Raw genomic sequence first — 25,263 nt, 5'->3', positions numbered from 1 at the left:
GATGGTTATAAACCATGGCCCAGCCTCCGGGAGGTGCAGACATGGACCTAACCTGGGTTGTCCCTGAATGCTCTCTGCAGCATGTGTATGAGATCCAGAGTTAGGTGGATCCAGAGTTAGGTGTGCAAGTGAGAATCCGCCACTCGGAGTTTGGGGGGATTCTCTCTTTGGGCTTTAGTTTTCCTGTCTGTAGACTGGGGATTCACAGTGCCCACCTCATTGGATTATTGTAAGCATTAACATAAAATAGAAAAAAAGATGAGAAGAGAGCCTGGTATACAGTAAGTGATGGATAAATGTCGGCTGTTGCCACTGTCACATGCCGTGTGACAGACATGCAGGACTGTTCTTCTCACTATCCCTACAGCTGATGCCCATACAGATGGTAGCAACCCGAGAATGGGCCCATGTGCAGTCAGAAGTTTTCCTTGTGGAAAGCTAGCTCTAAGATCTAGTTTCTCAGAGTACATTGTGCTTAAAACCAGAGACCCCCATCCTTATTTTTGCTGGTGACGTAGGGGAGGTGAGTCATTGGGGTGCCAGGGACGTGTGGATTGTTCAGGCTTTTGTATTTGTTAGGAGAGCCAGCGCGCACACACAGCTACTGCAGAGGAGGGTGGTAAAGCAATGCCAGCAGTAAAGCCATCTGAGCCTCCCAAATGAAGGATGCTCCAATAGACCTGAATCATGGGTATTCCACACACATCAGGCTTTTAGTCAGCTTTTCCAAAAGGAGATTAGGTCTGCCTTCCTGTACTCTGTGGCTTTCCCTGGGCAGTTTTTTAAAAGGCAGGCATCACATCAGAGCCTCCCAATCTTTAGAAGCAGTGTTGTCTTAGGATCTATTGTACCTCCTTGTCAGAATCCTCACTCTTTCACACTTTATTTTTCTTAGAGGTTCAGGATGAATGCAGCCCATTCCCTGTAATTTACCACCGTTGGGCTTCTCAGATTGTTCTGGAATGTTCTGCAAAGGGACTTCCATCTCCGATAAGACTGCACTCTCATTTCCCATAAACAGGACCTTTGAAATAGAATTTCCCCATCATCTCCCAGTGTTCATTTGGTTACTTCTCTCCCTCCCTCCCTCCATCTTTTTTTTTTTTTTTTTTTTTGACTTGGCTGCCATTTCTCCAGATTTAATCTTTTCACTATCCTCCTCATGGGGAAACCCACAAGACATATGCAGGGCATATTTCCTAAGCAGACTGAACTTGGTTTTACTTCTTTTTATAAGCATGGTAGTATATTCTCCTTATTCTAAAGTTGATTCCATTGGATTATAACCTCTTGGGTGAGAGACCACATAGTGTCCATTCTGAATATCCCTATGAACACCTTTCACCCAATGCCCAGCCCATGGCCTCTCTTCACAACACAACCACATGTAGTGGTTGCAACACATAGCAAGTAAGTGCAACACATTTAACCCTTCACCCCACAAACGGACACCAGGTCTTGGTCATCACTGTCTCAATGGAGTAAGGGGCCAGTTGTCAGGCAAGGTTCACTGGGGCTTTCTGGGATGCTGGTAAGGGACTGTCATGGACTTGCTTAGTGGTTTTATGAGTGTTTGCTTTACAACAAATCTATTAAACTACATTTGGATGCTTTATACCCTGTTCTGTACCTATATTTCACTATTTAAAAATAAAAATGAGGGTATTATGCTCTTTGAAACAAGCCCAACACAGGGCAAATACTATATGATTCCACTTACATGAGAGATGCCCAGAGAAGTCAAATTCACAGAGACAGAGAGAAGAATGTGGTTGCCAGAGGCTGAAGGGAGGTGGGGGACAGGGAGTCACTGTTGAGTAGGTACAGATTTTCAGTTTGGGAAGATGAAAAAGTTCTAGCAATGAGTGGTGATGGTTGCATGACAGTGCAAATGAGCTTACTGCCACTGAACCAGACACTTACACAAGGTTCACGTGGTAAGTCTCATCTTATGTTTATTTTACAATTTTTAAAAAACTGGGAGTGGACTTACTTTCTCTAGCCCTCCCTTGTAGAATACCTCCTCAAGTTCCACTCTAAGCCTGGATGTCCTGAGAAATAGCACTTTCAAAAGTGGGAAGGGCAAGTCAGGGACTCACACTCTTGGAGCCCTTGGGAACTCCCCCTGCTACTTCCCTTTTCCATGAAGAAGTAAACTAAAGTCAGTGGTGGCAATGACTCTAGAGTTTGCCACTAGAGGACAACTCTCATGCATTATTAATGTGTACTCCAGAGATGGTTTAGGAATTACTGAAACGAGGCTTTGGAGGCATTTTTTCTTCTAGCGATAAAATGTGTGACTATTGATAAATCAGTGTATCTTAAGGCAGGGAGAGAGATATTTTAGCACTGAGAATGGGCTTAATCTTTCAGAGGAAGGAGTCAGGAGGAGAGGAGCTTAATCTTGCTGTGGAGGAGAGCAAAAGGATGTGAATTGTGCCTGGTGAGAGGAGGCTGGTCATTGCACTATTGCCCTCTTGGCTGCATTTGGCCCGTACTTATCAAGGTACTTATCTGCCTTCTGGCGCACCAATGAGAGCACCATCGTTCCTCAAGAGCAGTAAAATAAAAAGGAAAAGTCTCACCATCACTCATGCTGAATCAGAGAAAATAAAGACAAAAGAAGTAAGATGATCTGTCCCTCCAGCCAGGAGAATATTCCCTAAATTCCTGCTCCATATCTGAAAATGCCTCAGTGACAGAAACTGGGATTCTGAGGCATCTTCTTTTAAATCAAGCTCAGTTGGTTATGAAAACAATAAATATAGACTATTGGGGAGCAAATAAGTCAGTACAGGTAGGCCCGCTACCATCTTTTCTTGAAATCTCATTTACCTTGAGTCATAAGCCAATTAAGACTATCATATATCATACATCACACAGTCTTTCAGGAAGCTCAATTCCCTCTCCTGGGGCAGTCTGGAGGTGAAATAGTATCAAACAACTATGAGGAAATGCCTAGAGGACATTTTTGGCATTTGGCAAATATGGGAGACACTCAGGCAAGGGATCCGCAGAAATGCCACTGCCCATTGATTGAAATCTCTATCCCTCCACTTTGTTTTGGAGGCTTTCCCAATACCAGGGGCTATGGCTTGGGTTGAAAGGAGGAAGGTGTTTGGAGAACTCAGCTGTTCAGGTATAAAAGTATGGGAAATCCAATGAGATTTGTGGCTAACAATAGGTCAATTGTTCATGAAAGTCACAGGGTCAAGACTATATGGACCTGGTATTTCCAGGAGACACAGCATAGTAAGGTTGAAGAGACTGGATGGGGCAAATGGGTGATGGACATTAAGGAGGGCACATGATGTAATGAGCACTGAGTGTTATATGAGACTGATGAATCACTGATGCCTGCCTCTGAAACCAATCATACATTGTATGTTAATTAGTTGAATTTAAATAAAAAATAACAATTAAAAAAAAAGACTTGAGCTTTAGAATTATAAATTGCCATTCTTGTTTCTCCTCCAGTATGGGTGTTTTTGATTATTCCAAAACCATTTCATGTTGATACTATGTAGCATTTAGCTTTGGTGTCCCAGAGACCCTGATTTGAATACTGGCTCTACTACTCCCCCAGATTGTGAATTTAGACAAACTCTGAATTTCACTGAGCTTCATCTGTAAAAAGAGGCTGATGATGGACTACCTTCAGAGGATCTTGAGGAAGACCAAGTGAGAAGTACATGTCAAGTACATGGAATATTGGAGAGTTTCCATTAATTAGGAATTACCCCTCTTATGTCAATAAAAGTGACATCCTTGTTGTTTAGCAATTCAAACCACAAAGATGCTTGTTTGGAGGTCAGCAGAGCAGGATAACACTGCATACCTTAAAGCAGTCAATCTTTGGGAAAAATGAGTTTGAGCTGGTTTTAAAGAGGAAACAGAAAAAAGGTTTGGAAACAAATAGCTCCTATATCTTAAGCGCCTGGCATCTTTTCAGGAACTTGTCTTTTTACTTAAAATTTTTTTCTTAAAGTATAATTGACATACAACATTAAATGAGTTTCAAGTGTACAACACAATGATTTGATATTTGTATATATTGTAAATATATACACACCACAATAAGTCATTAGACAAAGTTACACATTTTTTTTTTTTATTGTGTTGAACACTTTAGGATTTACTCTCTTGGCAACTTTAAAGTATGTACTACAATATTGTTGACTATGGTCACCATGCTTACATTACATTCCCATGCCTTACTTATTTTATAGTTGGGATTTTGTACCACTTGACCGCCTTCACCTACCCCTCAACTCCTCACCTTCTAGAAACCACAATATTGTGTTAGTTGCAGGTGTTCAACATAGTGATTCAATATTTATGTACATTACAAAATTCTCACCATAGTAAGTCTAGTTACCATCTGTCATCATACAAAGCTGATATAATATTCCCTTTGCTGTATTTTTTTATCCCCATGTCTTATTTATTTTATAACTTGAAGATTATACCTCTTAATACCCTTCACCTATTTTGTTCTTCCCCCTCACCTCCTCTCTTCTGGTGACTAACAGTTTGTTCTCTATATTTATGGGTCTATTTTTGTTTTGTTTTGCTTTGTTTTGTTTTTTAGATTCCATATATAAGTGAAATCATACAGTATCTTTCTCTGCATGACTTAGTTCACTTAGCCTAATACCTTTTAGTTCTACCCGTATTGTCACAAGTGGCAAGGTTTCATTCTTTTTTATGGCTGGATAGTATTCTATTATAATTTTTTTTTTCATTTATTTATGATAGTCACAGAGAGAGAGAGAGAGAGGCAGAGACATAGGCAGAGGGAGAAGCAGGCTCCATGCACCGGGAGCCTGACGTGGGATTCGATCCCGGGTCTCCAGGATCACGCCCTGGGCCAAAGGCAGGCGCTAAACCGCTGTGCCACCCAGGGATCCCCAGTATTCTATTATATATAGATATATCTATATCTCCCTATCTATATGTATATCTATTTATATCTATGTGTATGTATATGTCTATACATCTACATCTATATATATATCTATATATAAAGATCTTATCTATCTATCTATCTATCTATCTATCTATCTATCTATCTATCTAAATCACATCTTCTTTATTTTTATTCATCCATTTGTGGAGGCTGAGAAAAATTAAGGCCATTCCACCTCAAATTTAGCATTAGCACAAGTACAGCCATCTTAGGTCCCTGGGAATAAGAGCTGTACTTACAGGAAAAACTGCAGAATGTCCTAGGCAGGGAATCCCATATTGGAAAGACAATAAAACTCAGAATGCCCTCGGCAGAGAATCCTGTATCAGATCTTAAGAAACTCCCCCACCCTTTCCCCCATATTGGAATGGAAAAAATTCCTCCACCCCTTCTGAAGATCCCCTAGACCAGCCCATAAAAAACCCAGCTATAACCCACTTCAGGGTCCAAGCCCCTGCTCTGCTGTATGGAGTACACTTGGACCCAAGCTCGAGCTTGTAAATAAACCCTCATGTACTTGCATCGGTGTCGGCTCCTTGGTCGTTTCTCAGATTCGCAATCTTGGGCACAACACATTGATGGCCACTTAGGTTGTTTCCATGTCTTGGCCATTGTAAATAATGCTGCTGTGAACATAGGAGTGCATGTATCTTTTCAAATCAGTGTTCTTGTTTTCTTTAGATATAAATACCTAGTAGTGGGATTGCTGCATCTTCTGGTAGTTCTGTTTTTAACTTTTTGAGGAAGCTTCATACTGTTTCCACAGTGGCTGCACCAATTCACATTCCCACCAATAGGACATGAGGCTCCCCTTTTTGCCATATGGCTTGCCAACACTGGCTATTTCTTGTCATTTTGATAACAGCCACTCTCACGAGTGTGAGGTGATATCATTTTGTGGTTTTGATTTGCATTTCCCTGATGACTAGTGAAGTGATGCTGAACATTTTTCATGTGCTTGTTGGCAATCTGCATATCTTCTTCAGAAAAAAATGTTTATTCAGATCTGCTGTCCATTTTTAAACTGGATTTTTTTTGCTAGATTACCTGAGTTATTTATATGATGTGGATATTAACCCTTATCAGATATATGATTTGCAAGTATTTTCTCCCATTCAATAGGTTGCCTTTTCATTTTTTTGATGGTTTCCTTCACTGTGCAGATTTTTATTTTGGTGTAGCCTCATTTATCTATTTTTGCTTGTTGCCTTTGCTTTTGGAGTCAGATCCAAAAAGTCATCAACAAGGAGCTTATCACCTGTGTTTTCTCCTAGGAGTTTTATGGGTTAAAGTCTTATATACAAGTCTTCAATTCATTTTGAGCTAACCTTATATATAGTGTAATAAAGAGGCCTAGTTTCATTCTTTTACATGTGGTTTCCCAGTTTCTCAACACCATTTATTGAATAAACTGTCCTTTCCCATTGATATTCTTGCCTCTTCTGTTATAAATTAATTGACCATATAAGTGTGGGCTTATTTCTGAGATCCCTATTTTGTTTCATTGATCTATACGCCTGTTTTTATGCCAATACCATACTGTTTTGATTACTACAGCTTTGTAACGTAGTTTGAAATCAGGGAGAATGATGCCTGTGGCTTTATCTTTCTCAAGACTGCTTTGGCTGTCCAAGGTCTTTTGTGGTCCCACACAAATTCTTAGAATGTTTGTTCTTTTTCTGTAAAAAAATGCCATTGGAATTTTGATAGAGATTGCACTGAATCTGTAGATTGCTTTGGGTAGTATAGACATTTAAACAATATTAATTCTTCCAATTCATGAGCACAGAATATCTTTCCATGTATTTGTGTCTTCTTCAATTATTTCATCAATTTCTTACTGTTTTCAGAGTATAGGTCTTTCACCTTCTTGGTTACATTTATTCCTAGATATTTTACTGTTTTTAATGAAATTCTAAATGTGGTTGCTTTCTTAATTTCTCTTTCTGATAGTTTGTTGTTAGTGTATAGAAAAGCAAAAGATTTTTGTATGTTGATGTTGTACCCTGAAAATTTACTGAATTCATTTATTAGTTTTAATTTTGTGTGTGTTTGTGTATGTGTATAGCTATTAGGGGTTTCTATATATAAAATCATGTTATTCATAAATAACTATAATTTTACTTTTTCCTTTCCAATTTGGAAGCTTTTTATTTCTTTTTATTAAGCAATTGCTATGGCTAAAACTGCTAATACTTTGTTAGATAAAAGTGGCAAGAGTGGGTAGGCATCCTTGTCTTGTTGCTGATCGTAGAGGAAAAGTTTTCAGTTTTTCACCACTGGGTGGGCTTTTCACCATTATATTAGCTGTGGGCTTGTCATATCTGGCCCTTATTATGTTGTGGTACATGCCCCCACACCCACTTTGTTGAGAATTTTTAACATAAATGGTAGTTGATCTTTGTCAAATGCTTTTTCTGCATGTATTGAGATGATAATATAATTTTTATACTTCATTTTGTTAATGTGGTGTGTCACATTGATTGATCTGTGGATATTGAACCATCTCTGCATCCCTGGAATAAATCCCTCTTGATCATGATGTATTGATTCTTCTAATGTATTGCTGAATTTGGTTTGTTAATATATCATGAGGATTTTTGCATTTAAGTTCATCAGGGATATTAACTTTTTTTTTTTTTTACCATCTTTATTCTTATACAGTGTAACATAGGGGTTAAGGTCACTGGCTTTGGAGTGTGAATCCCTGGGTTTGAATCCCAATTCTGTCCCTTTCTAGTTATGTGACTTTTAAAAAAAATATTTTATTGTTTATTCATGAGAGAGAGAGGCAGAGACACAGGCAGAGGGAAAAGCAGGCTCCATGCAGGGAGCCCGACGCGGGACTCGATCCCGGGTCTCCAGGATCACACCCTGGGCTGATGGCGGTGCTAAACCGCTGAGCCACCAGGGCTGCCCTAGTTATGTGACTTTGGACAAGTTTTTTAACCTCTCTGTGATTTAGTTTCTCTCTTTCTTTCTTTCTTTCTTTCTTTCTTTCTTTCTTTCTTCTTTCTTTCTTTCTTTCTTTCTTTCTTTCTTTCTTTCTTTCTTTCTTTCTCTTTCTTTCTTTTTCTTTTCTTTTTTTTTTTTTTTGATTTATTTATCCGAGAGAGAGAGAGAGAGAGAGAGAGAGAGAGGCAGAGACACAGGCAGAGGAAGAAGCAGGCTCCATGCAGGGAGTTTGACGTGGGACTCAATTCCAGGTCTCCAGGATCAGACCCTGGGCTGAAGGCGGCACTAAACCGCTGAGCCACCCGGGCTGCCCTGGTTTAGTTTCTTTAATTGCACAATGGAAATAAAAATAGTGCTACCTTAAAGAGTTTTTGTGATGATTAAGGGAGTTAATATAAGTAAAGCATTGGTAAGTGGCACATAGGAAAAACTAAGCACAAGTGAGTTTTTTTTTTTTTTTTGCATCATTATTGCCAATAACTTAATTCAAGATCTGGTGACTTATCCCCTGAACTATTTCATTTTTGCTTTCAGACTTTTCTTTCTCTACTGAATTCATGCTGAGGGCTGCTTTTCTAAAACACAACTTACTGTGTCCCCATCTAGTTCATACCATTCAAGAATATTAACAGGAACTCATCAACAGTAGTCTCTGTTGCAGACGGTCATCAAAAAGATGTGACTGGTGGTTGACCCATGAGCTGACCCGGACATTTGAAGTTCCTTGCCCATTCCCCATTATCCTTGGAATGTGGGTTCTGTTTGTTTTTCCTGCTCCCTGGGGCTATTCTAATGACATAGTCTTGAGAGAGTGATATGGTATAGAGAACAATTGCACAATAGAGGTAATTGAACCTAGTTAAGATATCTTCATAAACCTTTAAGTTTGGCAGGCAGATGCAGGGATCCACTCGTCTTGCTGCTGCCCAAGACAAGCCTCGTATCTAAGTTCCCTTTATTTATTAAAACTCCCAACTCCCATCCTGGAGTGCCCTGCCTCTTTCTTTGGTGTCTCCCTTCCCTCTGTGTCTGGGAGCTGGTTTCCCCAGGAAGCTCGAAGAGGGTTGTGAACCAACAGTTTCATAAAACAAATAGGATACAATCATCAGAAAGTATCACTACAGCTTTAATTTCTTTACCTTGGAAGATCTCTGTGACATATTTTGGAGTGAAGAGGAGGAGGTTATAAAGCAGCATGTCTTGTAAGAGTCTGTTTATATGAAATAATTGTGTATGTGTGTAGAAATGCATAGTGGGATAAAGTAAAAGAGTGAGATTTCTGCTGGGTGGGAAAATTTGGAGTGATACTGATTTTCATCTTTCTGATTTTGTGTACTACTTTGTCTACACAGTTTATACTGTCTTTATAATCAGAAATAAAACAATAAACCTATTTAAATTAAAAATATAAAGCCAACAACTTCAAGGCAGAGAATAGAAAGAGATGAAAGAAACAAACAAAAAAAAACTTTAGTAGGGTTTGAATTTAGTTGGTGAAGTTCTGAGCAATTTTCCCCAACTTTTTGCTACTGTGTAATTTTTCTTTAATGTGTATGAATTGTTTTTATAATTGGGGAAAAAAGTTGCCAATTTAGCCATGGATGACTGGAATATGATCAAAATCCAACTAATGTTCATATTATAATCACAATTCAATGTTAGCCTATGACAAAAGATAACAAATTCTGACATGTTGGGAAATCTATTTTAGAGATCTTGGCTATTCCTCTCATTCCTTTCAACAAATCTTTGACTATAAGAAATAGGGCAAAATAATATGTTTGGGTAAGAAACAGGCACATAAAGACCTGGTCTTTACATAAAAAGCATAAAAAACTTTGCTTACTACTGAAAAATTATAATCTGCTGGTGCTTTTCCCCATGGACGTATACTTCCATATGCATGTGTGCATGTATTTATCTGTGAATGTGCGTGGGTATTGATGTGTGGGTATTTATGTGTGTGCATGTGTATTTTTATGGATGTGTAAACACATGGGTTTATGGATGTTTGCATTCATACATTAGAGGTGGGGTCACCAGACATTTAAAGCAGGTCTCTATGCTTTACTCTATGTCTCTATAAAGGGTTAATTATGCCCTTTTGGTCATATAACATTATATTTAGAACACTTCTAAGTAGTCTCAAACATTTTAACATTTTTGTTTTAAACATGATGGATATGGGCAATAGCCTTGCAACTGTCACTTGTGTGTAATTAGGTATTACTATAGCAGTAGAAGTGGAGTGTGTCATTGATAATATTTCACCTCTAACCAGTTCTCTCTTTCTGCTAAATATTGATGACGTGTTTAAGGTAAATTGGAATCACAATGATCTAAGTAACATTTGCCCTCTGAAAGGAGACTCAAAATTAATTTTAATTACAATTGATTTCTGCAAATAATGGCTTTGCTCCTCCTGTGGTTATATACTTGCCAAGGACTGCTGCTGCACTAGTTTCAAGGTACAAGATGCAGAAGAGACAAGGAATGGATGGGAAGCGCTCAGTGACCTACCCCTGCATGGTCTGTATGTCAGCCTAGTGTCCCTGCTTGGGAACACCTGGATGCTCAGGCCATGCCAGTTCTGAGCACCAAGCGTATATGGAATATTCAAGTTTAGTTGTAGGTGGCTCCGTGTTAATGTTTGTTCTTGCTGTTTGTTTTATGTGTTACTTAGTCTTGCTGTGTTTCTTGTTTACACCTAGACCTCCAATTACAGACCCTTACTCTTTTATCTTCAGTGTCTTAGCAGGATCCGTGACTCTTATTTTGCCTAATCTTTCTAGATGTTTTTCTTTGCTTTCCTAAACATATTGTGTTGATTTGCTTCCCCCTTGTTCTCATCCATCTGATTTATAATGCCAAAAGCTCTCCCTGCCAGCCCATACTTATCTGGCTAACCCTTGTTCCCACCATCCTCCCTTCACCTGCCTTTATTCTTTCACTGGATCATGATTGTAGTAGATTCCTGAGAAGTGACACTGTTGGAGGGGCTCAACTGGTAGAGGAAGCACAGTGCTATGAAACAAAACCGTGGAAGAGTGGTCCTCAGTATGAGCATCAAGATTGGGTCACTGATTAAAATAATCATGTAGGATAGATTGGATTAAAGGTTTCACTCTCCTCTTAGACACCTCACTATTAGCTGGGAAAATGGAGTAGGATGGTATGGGTTCCACAGTGAGGATGAAAACTAAAGCTCAGAAGGGACCCCCTTCTCTTCCCCTTCAAAAAGTTGTCTGTCCTCCTGTCATGTCCTCATTCATTGCCTCCTCACCCCTGTCCAAAGCTCTGTTTACTAATTTCATGAATAATTCTCATGTTGTTACATCAGAGTCTTTACTGCACTAGATCCTATTGACACCCTCTTTTCCCCATGAGACAATGCTCCTTTGTACATGTTAGTCATTATTGCCTCAGTATTTCCCATCATTGAAGGCTAGGTACTAGGCTGTCTATGCTTCCTCAATTATTATGCTAGGTACTAGGCTGTCTATGCTTCCTCAATTATTATGCCAATGGTTTCAACCACCATTCTGTGCAAGATTCACTAGTTTATATTTGGGCCCAGATCTCTTGCCTTTAGGCTTCAAAGTAGTCTATATAACTGCCTATTGAATATCTCATTTGAATATTTCATAGGCATCTTGGTGTGTCCCCAGATTCAATTTATAAGCTTTCCCTGCTACTGCCAACATCATGCCTATCCCTGAGCTCCCCACCTAATCTGGCTCCCTTATAGTGTTCCCCATTGGAGTAAGTGGCCCATCCTTCTGTGTATACATTCACCATCCATGTACCACTCATCCATCCATCCATCTATTCTCCTACGAGTCAGAAACATAGAAGCATCTCTGCCCCTCTGTCTTCCTTACTTCACATCCTATCTATTCGATTTGATCAAGTATTTCTTTTTGGAATCCATCTATTTCTCTTCTTTCCAGTCTATATTATCATTGTTTCTCACTTGGGCAATTGAAAGAATCTCTTAAACTAGTGACCCTTTCCAATTCATTTTTCATTTTGCAATCAGATTAAATTTTCCAAATGCAAATTTGATGACCAACCCCCTCCCCCACCTCCACCCCCCAAAAAAACCTTTTGATGAGGTTTCCCTTTGTTTTTATAACAAACACTAAAATCCTTAACCTTCCCTAGCAAGCCCTGTAGGCCTGGCTTCCACTTGCTTCCCCCTCTCCACACTGGCCTACTCCTCCACACTTCCACATCTGGCTACCTGGTCTTCCTTTAGTTCCTCAGACCCTCAAGGGGTTCTCTCATATGAAGGGTGTGTTCACAGGATGCACCCCCTATCTGCAACACCCTCTTGCTCTACCCTTTTACTCACTGGTCTTCCATTTCACATCCTCAGGGAAGCCTTCCCATACCTCTTGAAGTCAAGCCCCACATTATAGAGTCTCACATAGCACATGCCTCTTCTTTGTGGCCCTTAACTTTATTTTATTTATTTCAATAATTATTTAATTCCTTTGTATAATTATGTAAGTCTCTCCTCCCCTGCTCCTTCCCTGGAACGCATGGGGGGCTATGTCCACTTTGGGCCACCATGGTCACCCCAGGTCTTCACATTTCCACCTTTCCCCTTGCTCACCCTCACCCTGCTCCAGGGTCGCCGGTCTCCTTGCTGTGTCCCATGCTGACACAGGCCTGTCACCCCACCCTGAGGGCCTCTGCCTGGCCCTGGCTCCCTTCCTCACCTGTGTTAGGCCTTGGCTTGCATCTCTCAGGGAGGCCTTTCTTGACCACAATTTAAAACCTGCAACCTGGGGATCCCTGGGTGGCTCAGCGGTTGAGCTCCTGCCTTCGGCCCAGGGCGTGATCCTGGAGTCCCGGGATCGAGTCCCACATTGGGATCCCTGCATGGAGCCCGCTTATCTCTCTGCCTGTGTCTCTGCCTCTCTCTCTCTCTCTGTCGCTCATGAATAAATAAATAAAATCTTAAAAAAAAAAAAAAACCTGCAACCTTTGCCCCACGTGATTCCTTTCCCTGTCACCTGCCTCACTTCCTAACACACATATTATGCGGTGTACTTAGTGACCTTTTCTAGTGCCCCCATGGGAATGTCAAGTGCTATATGGGCAAAGGATTTTGTTCTATTCCCTGCTCTGTCTCTGACACCTGGGATAGTGCCCCACATGTTAATAGGCACTCCATAATATCTGTTGAAAGGATGCCTTTAGCTTGGCACAGAGCCTGGCACATGGCAGACCAATATGTCTTTGTTGAATGGACCACACAGACACACAGAGTGGGGAAGGAGCCTGAGAAGGCTCTGCAGATTTCTGGCTCCTTATCTTCAACTGCCAGCCCCCAGAAAAGAGGACCCCAGGCTCCAAGGGGTTCCTGTTAGCCAGGAAATTTGGTGTGTATCTTAAGCTCAATGTTAATTATAATTAGGAACTACTGAGAAAATCAGGAGGGCTGTTTTTGTGGTGTGGTTTATATTTGGAAAGGACCAGCTCAGCAAATTCATAATGTAAATAAGGGAAAAGTTTAATTCACTTAAGAGCAAAAGCCAATAAACAGTTTTTAAGCACCATTAAAACCATTTTATATGCAAATGATGTTGCCAAACAATGAATGTGATCATTACCAACAGGAATGTTCTCTGAAAAGCACTAAAGAGATTTTCTAAGATAGATGGACTGAACCCCCTAGTTCCTCCTCCTGGTTGGTGGTCATTCTGGATGCCTAGGTACTGGGAAGCAGGCTTCTCTGGCAGCAAAACCAACTTTTTTACAATTACACCATTTCTTAGGATGGAAGGGGATAGTAATACTTTTCCCCATGCCTATAAAGAAACTGAGATGGGTGCATACATAAGTGGGATTTGGTAAGTATTTTTATTCTTTTTATCTCAAATCCATCCACAAACTCTAAAATATTGAAGACTTATTTTCACTGCTGTAACTAAAGATGCATAGAGTCTCAAATGAAGCAGCTCCCATATGAAACAATTCCTCAGAACAACCTGGGGCCACTCCCCTAACGAGACAGCACTCAGCCTGCAAGCCTGACTTGGAGGCTTGGCGAGGGTTGGCCCAGGGCAGTTCTGGGATTCTTTTTTTTTTTTTTTTTTTTAAGATTTAATTAATTGATTTATTTATGAGAGACACACAGAGAGAGCCAGAAACACAGGCAGAGAGAGAAGTAGGCTCCACCCACGGAGCCCAATGCAAGACTGGATACCAGGTCTCCAGGACCACGCCCTGAGCCAAAGGCAGGCGCTCAACTGCTGAGCCACCCAGGCATCCCCAGTTCTGGGATTCAAGGCAACAGCAGTGGTGTTTCTCCAAGCCATTGGTGGTATCAAACTATCCTACTTAGCTGGGGTGAGTTGTCAGTGGTCTCTAAGGATTTGGATACCCTACTTAAAAAGCATTAATAATTGTCTGTCTGGAGAAGGCCTAAGTGACTGCTATCTCAGGATATGCCAGCACAGAGCATCGTACAGAATTACATAAATAATCACAGACAGTTCTAGAGGGATATTAGAAAACAACAGAAAACTAGGTGAAAAGATGACAATTTGCAACAATGCAGAAGAGCCTTGGGGGCCTCGTCCTAAGTGAAATAAGCTGGGCACAAAAAGAAAAAAAAACTTCATGATTTCACTTATATGTGGAATCTACAACAGTGGAACCCAGAGAAACAGAGTAGAAGGGCGATTCCATGAGTGGGCAGGGGAAATGGGGGGATGTTGGCCAGAGGATACAAAGATGCAATTATGAGGGATGGATAAGTCTAGAGATCCTATGTATAATGACTATATTAAAGGAGACTGTATTAAATACTAGAAATATGCCAAGAGAGTAGATTTCATGTGCTCTCACTGCACACACAGAAATGGCAACTATGTGAGAAGATCTGTTAACTAGCTTGATTATAGTGATCCTTTCCTATGTATCTGTACATGAAACCATCATGTGAACACAGCATAAGGAACACACACTTGTCTCATCGCTGTGTTGTACACTTGAAACTAATGTAATGTTGTGTGTCAGCTATACTTCAATAAAAAACAGAATAGAATAGAATAGAATAGAATAGAATAGAATAATTCTGCATGTAAAAGATGATACATGTGCACAGGGAAAGGCTTCCAGATGCCACAGAAACCGAGAAGTTAGAATAGGAGATGGGATGATAGTGTAGACTTCCGTAGACAGAATTTTCATCTTGATGTTGTCTTTACAAAAGTCCAAGAACAAACAATGCAACCGGATGAAGAAATACTGAAAGACGGGAGGGAACAGGATGGAGGGCAGGTGAGAGGCAGAAAATTAGCCAGGTGATAGCCAGGCAAACTACCCAGAAATGGAGCCCAGAGTCACAGCCTGTCAGGAGCCGGGTCACTGTGCAGTGTTGAGTTAACAATCAGGGAGCAAGATGCGGCCTGCAATTACCTACCAGCTCATCCTCTGGAACTTGAGGCTTCCAAATGCTGATTTTAACAAAAAATTTAATAATTTTTAAAGATTTTATTTGTTTGAGAGAGAGAGAGAGCCCAAGCCACGGGGGAGAGGCAGGGGGAGAAGTGGACTCCTCTGCTGAGCAGGGAGCCGATTTGGGGACTCGATCCCAGGACCCTGGGATCATGACTTGAGCTGAAGGCAGACGCTTAACCAATTTGGGCACCCCCCAAATGCTGATTTTTAAAAAAATTTTTAGATAACCTACAGAATCTTCTAAGCTGAAGAGTAAAGAACAACACAGGAAAAATGAAGAAGAGAAGATGTGACAACAATCAGTGTTCTTTTATGTCACATTTAAGTTTGTTTCCATAATAGATGAAATTCTGAAACTGACATTGAGAATGTTCATGACTGACCCAAGGTCACTCAATTAGTATATGGTGAGGCCAAGACCTCAACTCCGTCAGCTAGCTCCAAATCCTGTGTTCTTCTCTTCTGCCCAAAAGGTCTTTCCTCTTTAGCTCACCCCTCACTAGTGTACCTTTCTCCAATCCGTTCACGCATATCTTGCTCTGCTCTGGCCCCTAGACTGTAACGTCCTGGAACAGTCACTGTCTACACAGGTGGGTATAAAATCATCGGTCCTAGGTGTGGGGTCTTGAGGGCTGAAGATGATGATGGTGGTGGTAGAAGTGTGCTCTGGGTGGTAGAAATGAGAAGCTGTCCCAGCACCATCTGTTCTTCATGCCCGATTGTGTTTAATCATCCTTCTGTATCAATGCCTAGTGTGGTGTCTCACAAACAGGATGCGATCAGTAAATATCTGTTCAATGAAGGCATAAATTATTTGTCTATCTGACCACACATTCTCAGTCCAGCCATGGGAAGAAATCAGGTAGAGGAATGAGATTCAACGTTTCTATGGAAAACAGCTACACACCCAATATCCAGAAAGTCAAGGCAGAGACAAGGTGGGTGGGGCTTCTGGAAGCTGAACAGAATTTTATAGGAGAGAATCTACTTGTAATGTCATGGACAGCCTACAGACTTTTCACAGAAAGAAAGCAATCAATGTAGGCCATTCTCGCGTGTGCCTGGAGGGGCCATCCCTCTACCTAGGTCTATAAAAACAAACTTTCCTAAGCAATTAAATTAGAGAAAAATATTTTTTTACATCACAAAAGGATGACTACCTCTTCATGAGATCACAGGCACATTATTTTGTCTCTCTGTGCCTCAATTTGAAAAGGAGAACAGCACATAGTAGAATTAAAATATTTTATGTTTGTTTAGGATTTGTGGCTTTTCAATGCCTTCCAAAAAAAGACAGTATAAATTTTTATTTCAATGATGTTGGGAGGTAGTTTAGTCCACGCTTATCTTTTGTTCTGTTTCCCTGCCTACTCTATGTTCCAGTGTGCTAGCCCCTGCCCTCCAGCCAGTGGTCCCCTAGGCTAGAACAGGGGACCTGGACTATAATTAAATGTCCTCTGACATCCTGTTCCCCTCAGCACTCATTCTGAGCAAGGGGACAATGAATGGTAATCACACTCTTTGACACTGCCTTCTGTGTGCACAGCAGGGGCCCACATCTGGGATATTACGGGGACTGCAGGTCAAAGGCCCACCACCATCTCCTTCTACCTGGTATGGAGGGAGGCCCAGGGCATATTGAGAACTCTCCATTGTACCTTGTGAAACCCCCTTGGAGCTGGCTGCAGTGCTAAGAGAGCTCCTGGGACCCTTTAAGCCATTATGAGAAATCTGGATTCTTCTAAGTGCAAAGCTTTAGCTGCTCCCAGAGAATATGAAGGAACTTGGAAGGATCTATATTGGTCAACCCATTCTTCCCATGACCACTCTCTGGCAGGAAGTCACATTTCCCCTCCCTAATCTGATGGCTTTGCACACGCAGCTCCAGCCCAGCACTGTGTCATCTCCTGGTACCGGCGTCACAGTGCTCTGTTACCTGCCTGCGTCACCCTGTCCTGAAGGTGAGCACACCATCCCTGTCATCTTGGAATCCTCACTGTGGGCCTGGTGCTGGGTGCTCCGTAAGCGTTGACTGAATCCACCCAGGGGCAACGAAGCCTTAGATCTTAGGGAAGCATCTTCTGCCTAACGGAGACTCTGATATTACCACTCAAAGCACTAAGTAACTGAACAGAAAAAACACTCGAAGCTAGAACTTGTCACCTGCAAAACCAGTGGTGGGGACTTAGGAGCGGTCAGAGGGAGAACAGGGCATGCTCATGTTCAGTCGGGATGGTTCGTTCCTTTTATGTGTAAACCCCACCCCCTCCTTTTTTCACGATAAAACACACTGTTGATCTGCACTGTCCAACAGTGGGAGACACAAGTCTCAGGTACTATTTAGATTCAAAATAATTATAGTCTAATACAATTTCAATCTCAGTTCATTAGTGGCATCAGCCACATTTCAAGTGCTCATGTGGCAGGTGGCTACTGTTTCAGAGAATGTAGACTCAGAACACTTCTACAATCACCGAAACTTCTATTGGCAGTGTCTCCTGTCCTTCCAAGAAATGTTAACTTGGACAAATAAAATTTCACTGCACTTTCACAATCAATAAAGCTAATACATCGTTCCCTGGACTACCCCAACATTTCCAGCGTGTTCTCTCAACAGCTACATGATGAGCTACAAGCTCTCCAGCTCTATTCCTGCATTGTTTGTTTGTTTGTTTGAATTTATGTATCTTCAGAAGTGGTATTAATTCTGTTAGTACCTGTCAGCACCTTGGGGCAGTCCTGTGTGACTTGGAGCAGTTTAGCGCAGGGGATGGATGGCTCCAGCCCTGGGAGAAGGAGGCTCATCAATCTACCATGCGTCTCAGCATCGTTACAGAACATTAATGAGGTTGGGCTCGATTTAAAAACCGTCCAAGGCATTATGGATTGGTAGCATTCAGCTTCCCAGGAACTGGGAATTTCTGAGATACAATCCTCACTCTTTTGCTAATGAGTGTTGTGATATGGGGACTATCATTTAACTTCTGAGTTTCAGTTTCCTGTCTTTAAAATGGGGCTATTACTGACCTACCTAACCCAAGTGTCTGGAGGATTAATGAGTTAATGCTTGCTGAGAACTCTGAGCTCCTTGCATTAAGGAGTGTTGCACATCATTATTTCTATTCATTCTCATGTAGCAGCTGGGAAACATTAGGACTATTATGTTTACTCCTAAAATGCATTTTCTTTCTCAGCATTTTAGCATTACCTGTGTTACCCAAACCTTAAATCTGAAAGTAAAACTAGCCCCACAGCAAGACACATTGACGTAGTGGGGGTATTTAGGTAGTTTTCCCTTTCTTTAATACGAGCATAACACTGGCTTTTCCAGAAGGATGAAGGTGGTAATTGCACTGTAAATTCTTACCGCGTGAGGCTGGTGGTCAATCTTAGCAGATGCTAAGAAAAGAAAGTTATACCACAGCACAATTACACTGTCAACACTTACATGCAATGATATTCCCATATCTGTTCTTCATTCTGTTCTCATCTTTCTTGGCGGAGTCCCATGGTGCAGACTGCCCTTCAAAGAAGCTCTGGAAGAAAGAGAAAAGTGACACAAAGAATTACAATTCGGTGCGGTAAACACAGGATCTTAACGATGGAGGATGTTTTTAAGAAATGTACAGCAAAGGTCAAGAAGGGAGAAGGATGTTCACAGGAATGAGAGGATGGATTAAATACCTTGTTTTGCTTTTTGTTTTCCTTTACTTAATATATCACACACACAGATGGGGGCTGAAGAGTGAGCCCATAATTTATCATACAATCCATTAAAATGGTGGTGTTCATGCTATCCTACTTTAATTAAATACAGAAAAAATTAACATGTCTCTCAATTTCTTAATCATATTGCCATTTTTCAATATTCTCTTAAGAGATACAAAGATACTGTTTTTTCCTCACAACTGCTAACTGAAAGAATGTTATTTTTGGTTAAAACTGTGAAGGTGGGGGAAACTATGACTTCATGCCTTCAAGGCTAAAATCCTGTAATAAATTCTGCCAGAGTTTTCTCTTCATTTCTAATGGAGCTTAGATGTCCATTTATTTAAGGATTTGGCATTACTATGCCCAGGATCTTTAATCTTCATGTTATTAGTCAGATATATATTTTTTCTGTTTCAGTTAAAATGAAAATGTCCTTTGGTATCAGTTGACAAGTGAAAAAAAATCTGGGACTTTTATTTCCACTTTAGTTCACATTCCCTTCTATCCTTGTGTAGCCAAGCATATAAAAGGCAACAGGAAGAAGGATGGAAGCAAGAAGCAGTTAGTCAAACTGATTTCTTGTCTTTGCCACAGCTACTCTTATACTTCTTGGTATCAACTGGGAAAGAAGAGGAAGAGAAAGAAAACATAAAGGTATAGCTGATGAAGAGAGCACCATTCTGAGATGCTTCAGGGCCAGAGAACATGGTGTTAGGAACTCACACCCTCAAACACACCCAGGATGGCATTTCAAGTTCTTTTCTAACCGAAGCTCCCAATTCCTGTCTCTCTTGGAGTGTTGGGCCATCTTGGCCATTACTGATATTCAGTGATTAGTCTGAGGTTTAACAGAACCTATTTATTATCCCTTTTCTATGGGTCCAGTTTGGCCTATTAGTTAAACCTCATGGCTGCTGCTGCCGTGAGTACAGCATCTGTTTACAGACTCCACAAGGGAGCATCCCCCGCTGGCATGCTGCACAGACCTGACCACGCTGTGGATGGTGCTCGGCTCATTTCAGTGTCTCTGCCACCAGACCCTGAGACTCTACAGGGACTGTGTGCTTGTCACTGTTGTTTGTGTGGAGCCTATGCCTCATGGGAGGAATCCAGTAATTAGTTATTACGTGAATGAGCCATCACGGTGTTTGGTGATGGTCTCAAAATGAAGTTTTACTTGTACAGCTCAAGTGTGCAAGGGGCTCAAATACCTGGACAATCTGCCTATTACAGTTTGTGAAGTCCATGCCTTTTCCATGACCTGATGTGTGTTGATCCTGCTGTTACTGTATAGGGATATCTCAGTGCCCATCGGAGAGTGGCTGGAAGAGAACCCTGTCCCAGCACCAGTCCCTTCATGCAAGAAAGCAGGAGGACCCCCCATTTTATGACATACGAGAGCAAAAAAATAACACTGTGACCAGAAGTGTTACAGTTTTAAATGGCCTGTCTTAATTTAAGGTACCCGAGTCACAATCATCCTTGACACCTAATTACCATAATAGTTTGTGCATTATATTTATCATTTCTAAAAAATGTGGTGGCAGACCAAGATCAGATGTACTATATATCTACAGTTCAATTACAGTTCTATTAATAGAGTCAATTGAAGGGTAAATACTGCACGATGCAGGGCAAATATAAGGAAAAACATTTCCAGGTTATTAATAAATTAAGTCAACAGAAATACTAGCAGTAAAAATCACTAGTTAATTCCCTCAAGAACAAGACCATCATATGATGAAGGATTTATTCAGACATGTAACTTCTATTCTGTTATGAAATATGCATTTAAAAATAGCTTCAGGGCTTTTAGAGTCATACTCTTTTTCTGAATAGTGTCTTTGTTACTCTATAAATGACAATTATTTTACAGTTGAGTAATAACTTTTATCTGACTGCCCTCATAACAATTTAATTCCACTTTGAGTGTGTCGTGATGTAATTGCCAATTTCAATTCCCTCTGCCTTTTCTACCCATCTAAAGGTTTCCAGGTTTTGTTTTTTGTAGGAAGATGAAGAAGGGAATAGCCTCTGTGGGGGACCTTTAAGTCTTCTAAGAGAATCTATGGCCCTTGGTGAGCATGATCACAGGGCACGTGTGTATGTGTGCACACGCACGCTCATGTGTGTGTGTGTGTGTGTGTGCATGGGTAAGTGTGTGAGAAAGAGGAGTATCAACAGTAGACTGGGGGAGAGGCACTGGTACAACTAGTAAAGATAATGCTCCCAGGTCACCTGAGGCAAAGCCACATGAATCTCTTCCCTTCCTGATAAGATGCTCTCCTATGGAGATGGTATGCACATCGCAGCTGTTTCTTAGCATTTATGACAACCTCAGGTCTTCCAATACAATAGCCCTTGTTTTGACTTATTTTATTTATTTAAAATGTTTATTTATTTTTAAAGATCTGTTGATTTATTTTTAGAGAGAGAGAGAGAGAGAGAGAGAGAGGCTCCAGCAGACATCCTGCTGAGTGTGGAGCCTGACCCAGGGCTCTATCTCATGACCCTCGGATCATGACCTGAGTCAGAACCAAGAGTTGGACACTCAACCTACTGAGACCCCCAGATGTTCCATGATAGCCCTTGCTTTTACAAACAGTTATTTTAATCTCATTGTTTCCATGTAACTGGTGACCAGGAAACAGACAGAATCCAATGATGAAACAATAATGATCCCCTGTCACTGAGCTCAGGCACGTAGCTCATGGCATGTTTTCACAAGGTGGGGCCCAAGCACTATCTGACTCCAAACACTTGCTGCAGTGCACTTACTAAGTGCTTCGGAATGAACAAGTCCACTGTCTCAACTAAAGCTCATGAGATTGGTCGGTCCAGCATGGAGGGATGCCTCCCTGCTCTAAAAGCAGAGGGACATGAGATGTAGAGAGAATGCAACCAACTCCTAACACCTGGGCCTGGGTCAGACCTCAGTGTTTTTTGACTCTTGATCCACTTCTGTACTACACCTCCCCTGACCAAGACTTTCAAGGAGAACCAGTGTTAAACCTACTTAAATAGACGGGGCCAACGATTGCTTTCCACACCCGATCACATCTCCTTGTCTCTAAATGAAGGATTACAACAAGAGAATATAAAAGATGTCAAGTAAACTTCATTTAACTGTTAATTACTTTTACAAAACAGGAAATTTTCTTATCTCATAGGATAACGTGATCGTGGCAGGGAAGCATTAGCCGGAGAGCAGAAGTGGGAGGGTATTCTTGCCATAAGCCTCCCCAATTCCCTATCCAGGAATTATGTGAATTAGTTTTAAGTGGCAGATTGTATTTTTTCTTAAAAGCAAAACAAAACATAACAAAAAGAATTGCTCCAAGGAAAGGATGAAATGACGAGTACCATCCATAGTTACCTGACTCCCTATGGACATTGTGACCAGGTCTTGCATTTTCTGGAACAGTTCAGCTTCTAATATATAGCCAACTCCTCATGAATACATTTGCAATTATTAGAAACACATGTCCTTATCTTTGGCTTGGAAAATAAGTAATGTACCTATGCGGAGCACAGAGAGAGGAAAAAAGAGCTTTCTAGATTGACTAATTTGGCTTTTGTTTCCTTTTGTTATGGTGATTATTATTATTTTTTATTTTCTATTATGGACCCAGTTTTAAATGTTAGAGCTTTTTGTTAGCATACATTATCTGTTTAAATTTCTAGTTAGAAAATAAAATTTTATCTATAGCCCTAGAGCTATTGGGAATTCCCAGAAACTGTGACATGTTACATTGGCCTGCCACACTGTGAGCCCCTCCTTTCCTGGTTTAGGAATTCTAAGCAAGAATAATCACCAAAGCAGGAAGGCAGTTCATCGAGGCTATCTGGTCCACAGGGAGGCCTGGCACAGACAGCTGTGTGACTCCAGAGGCAGCAGATATACTTGCTTCCTGTACTCCTCATTATCCCAAGAGACTGAGCCTTTCTGACTATCTGTCACCCACTTCTCTTTCTTTCCTTTTTGGCAGACTACGAGATGGACAGATAATCACTGATAAGCCCATCAGTGAAACATATCTGACGAAAATTAAGTAATTTGACTATGCAATCATTCTATTATGTCCTATTTCACATAACTTTTGGCTTTTAAGTATTTTTTTCTTTTTCCAGTTTTACTGAGATATACTTGATATACAGCATTACGTAAGTTTAAGGAGTACAGCATAATGGTTTGAATTACATATCTTGTGAAATGATTACTGATGCAAGTTTAGTTAGCATCCATCAACTCATATAGGTACTTAAATATTTTTTAATAAGTTAAGAAAATCAACACACATTTTATGTGCCTTTCTTCTGTGGATTTTCTTCTTTGGACAAGGTTCTTTAGCTATCTTTTTTATTTTTTTTTAAATCTTCAAGAAGGTCAAAAGTTTTACGTGGCCTTTAAAAATTATATAAATTGCCTGAATGTTTTAAGAAGAATTCTACTCTGAACCAATTTTTTGGCACGTGAGTAATCACTACATACTTTATGTGGTACCTAGAGAAGGGCTGTTTCTATCAGATTTTTTTAAAGTAAAGCCCATGAAGTTTTGAATTCTCCTAGTGCTGAGAAAATAGAACTCTGGTCCCTTACAAACATAGTGGTCTGAAGGGGCACCTGCATCCCAATGTTCATATATGCAATGTCCACAATAACCAAACTGTGGAAGGAGCCCAGATGTCCATCGACAGATGAATTGATAAAAAAGATGTGGTACATATGTACAATGGAATATTACTCAGCCATCAAAAAATGAAATCTTGCCATTTGCAATGACATGGATGGAACTAGAAGATATCATGCTAAGCAAAATAAGTCAATTAGAGAAAGACAATTATCATGTGATTTCACTCATAGGTGGAATTAAAAAATTTTTTTTAAAGATTTATTTATTTATTCATGATAGACAGAGAGAGAGAGAGAGAGAGAGAGAGAGAGGCAGAGACACAAGCAGAGGGAGAAGCAGGCTCCATGCAGGGAGCCCGACATGGGACTCAATCCCGGGACTCCAGGATCGCGCCCCGGGCCAAAGGCAGGTGCCAAACCGCTGAACCACCCAGGGATCCCCCATAGATGGAATTTAAGAAACAAAACCGAGGATCATAGGAAGTGAGGGAAAAATAAAATAAGAGGAAATCAGAGAGGGAGACAAATAATAAAGACTACTAATTACAGGAAACAAACTGAGGGCTGCAGGGGTAACTCGTGATGGGCATTAAAGAGGGCATGTGATGGAATGAGAACTGGGTGTTATATGCAATTGATAAATCCCTGAACTCTACCTCTGAAATTAGTAATACATGATAGGTTTAAAAAAAAAAAAAGAACTCTGATCCTTGAAGGAACCAGAGGATTCCTAAGCACACGTCAATGTCTGGCATCTGTTTGGGGGTTCTCTGCTTACTGCCCCTCACGTTTCCCTGAAATGTTTGTCTGAGACAAACCCTTATAGTCAAGTTGAAGTACAACCTTTAACTCATTCATCTCTCATCTTATAATTTCTGCTTGATGGTTATAAGCAGATTGGCTAAAATCAAGTTCAAGCAAAGCACAGGCATGCTTTTGCAAAAGAGGTCCAATGAGAGACAAAGTGATGGGCAAGGGAAGAAGAACACAGCTAAAATCATCCTGTAGCAACCAATGACTTCTTATCCTTTGGGCAGCCACATAAGGACAAGCTTGGGAGACAGACAATGACAGCCCATGCTCCCAGGACACTTTCTATAAGAGGAATTTAAAATACAATATGGACATTTAGGCAATATTTAATGCTTAGTGTGGATTTTTAATATGCAGATTTTTAATATACAATTTAACATGCCAACGTTGGACTTTTTATTATGAAAAAACACTTTATGTATTTTGGGGATTTAAGTTAATGGTCTCACTGCACCTTCTGTTAGAATTTTCATAAATATACTTATGCTTTGACTCTACTTAAAAGGTAATTAAAGTGTTTCCTCGGACTACCTTAGCTCATATATACTGAGAAAAGGCAGCAAACCTGGGAACCACTCTGAAAGAGTAATAAGTCTCAGAAACAATAAAAATGAAACCAGGCAAGCTCCAGTGAATACCAATGACTTTTCCACTTTAAGATGCTGGGCTCTCCATGGGCGCAGAGCAGAAGGAAATTGAACATCCC

At 40.6% G+C, this 25,263-nt stretch overlaps 1 protein-coding gene across 8 annotated transcripts in view; it reads right to left on the bottom strand.

Annotated features, from left to right (window-relative positions):
* Positions 1-25,263, bottom strand: part of PTPRM (protein tyrosine phosphatase receptor type M) — a 778,989-nt gene that overhangs the window by 85,668 nt on the left and 668,058 nt on the right. For all 8 annotated transcript variants that reach the window (XM_038543828.1, XM_038543830.1, XM_038543829.1 and 5 more), the window contains one exon: positions 18,849-18,936. In XM_038543828.1, the coding sequence (XP_038399756.1) occupies positions 18,849-18,936 (88 nt within the window). The remainder of the gene's footprint in view (positions 1-18,848; positions 18,937-25,263) is intronic.

This window comes from Canis lupus, chromosome 7 (genome assembly GCF_011100685.1).
Source record: "Canis lupus familiaris isolate Mischka breed German Shepherd chromosome 7, alternate assembly UU_Cfam_GSD_1.0, whole genome shotgun sequence".
Taxonomy (NCBI): Eukaryota; Metazoa; Chordata; class Mammalia; order Carnivora; family Canidae; genus Canis; species Canis lupus.
Note: the sequence above shows the minus strand (reverse complement) of the source record. Positions and strands in the feature narration are given on the sequence as shown.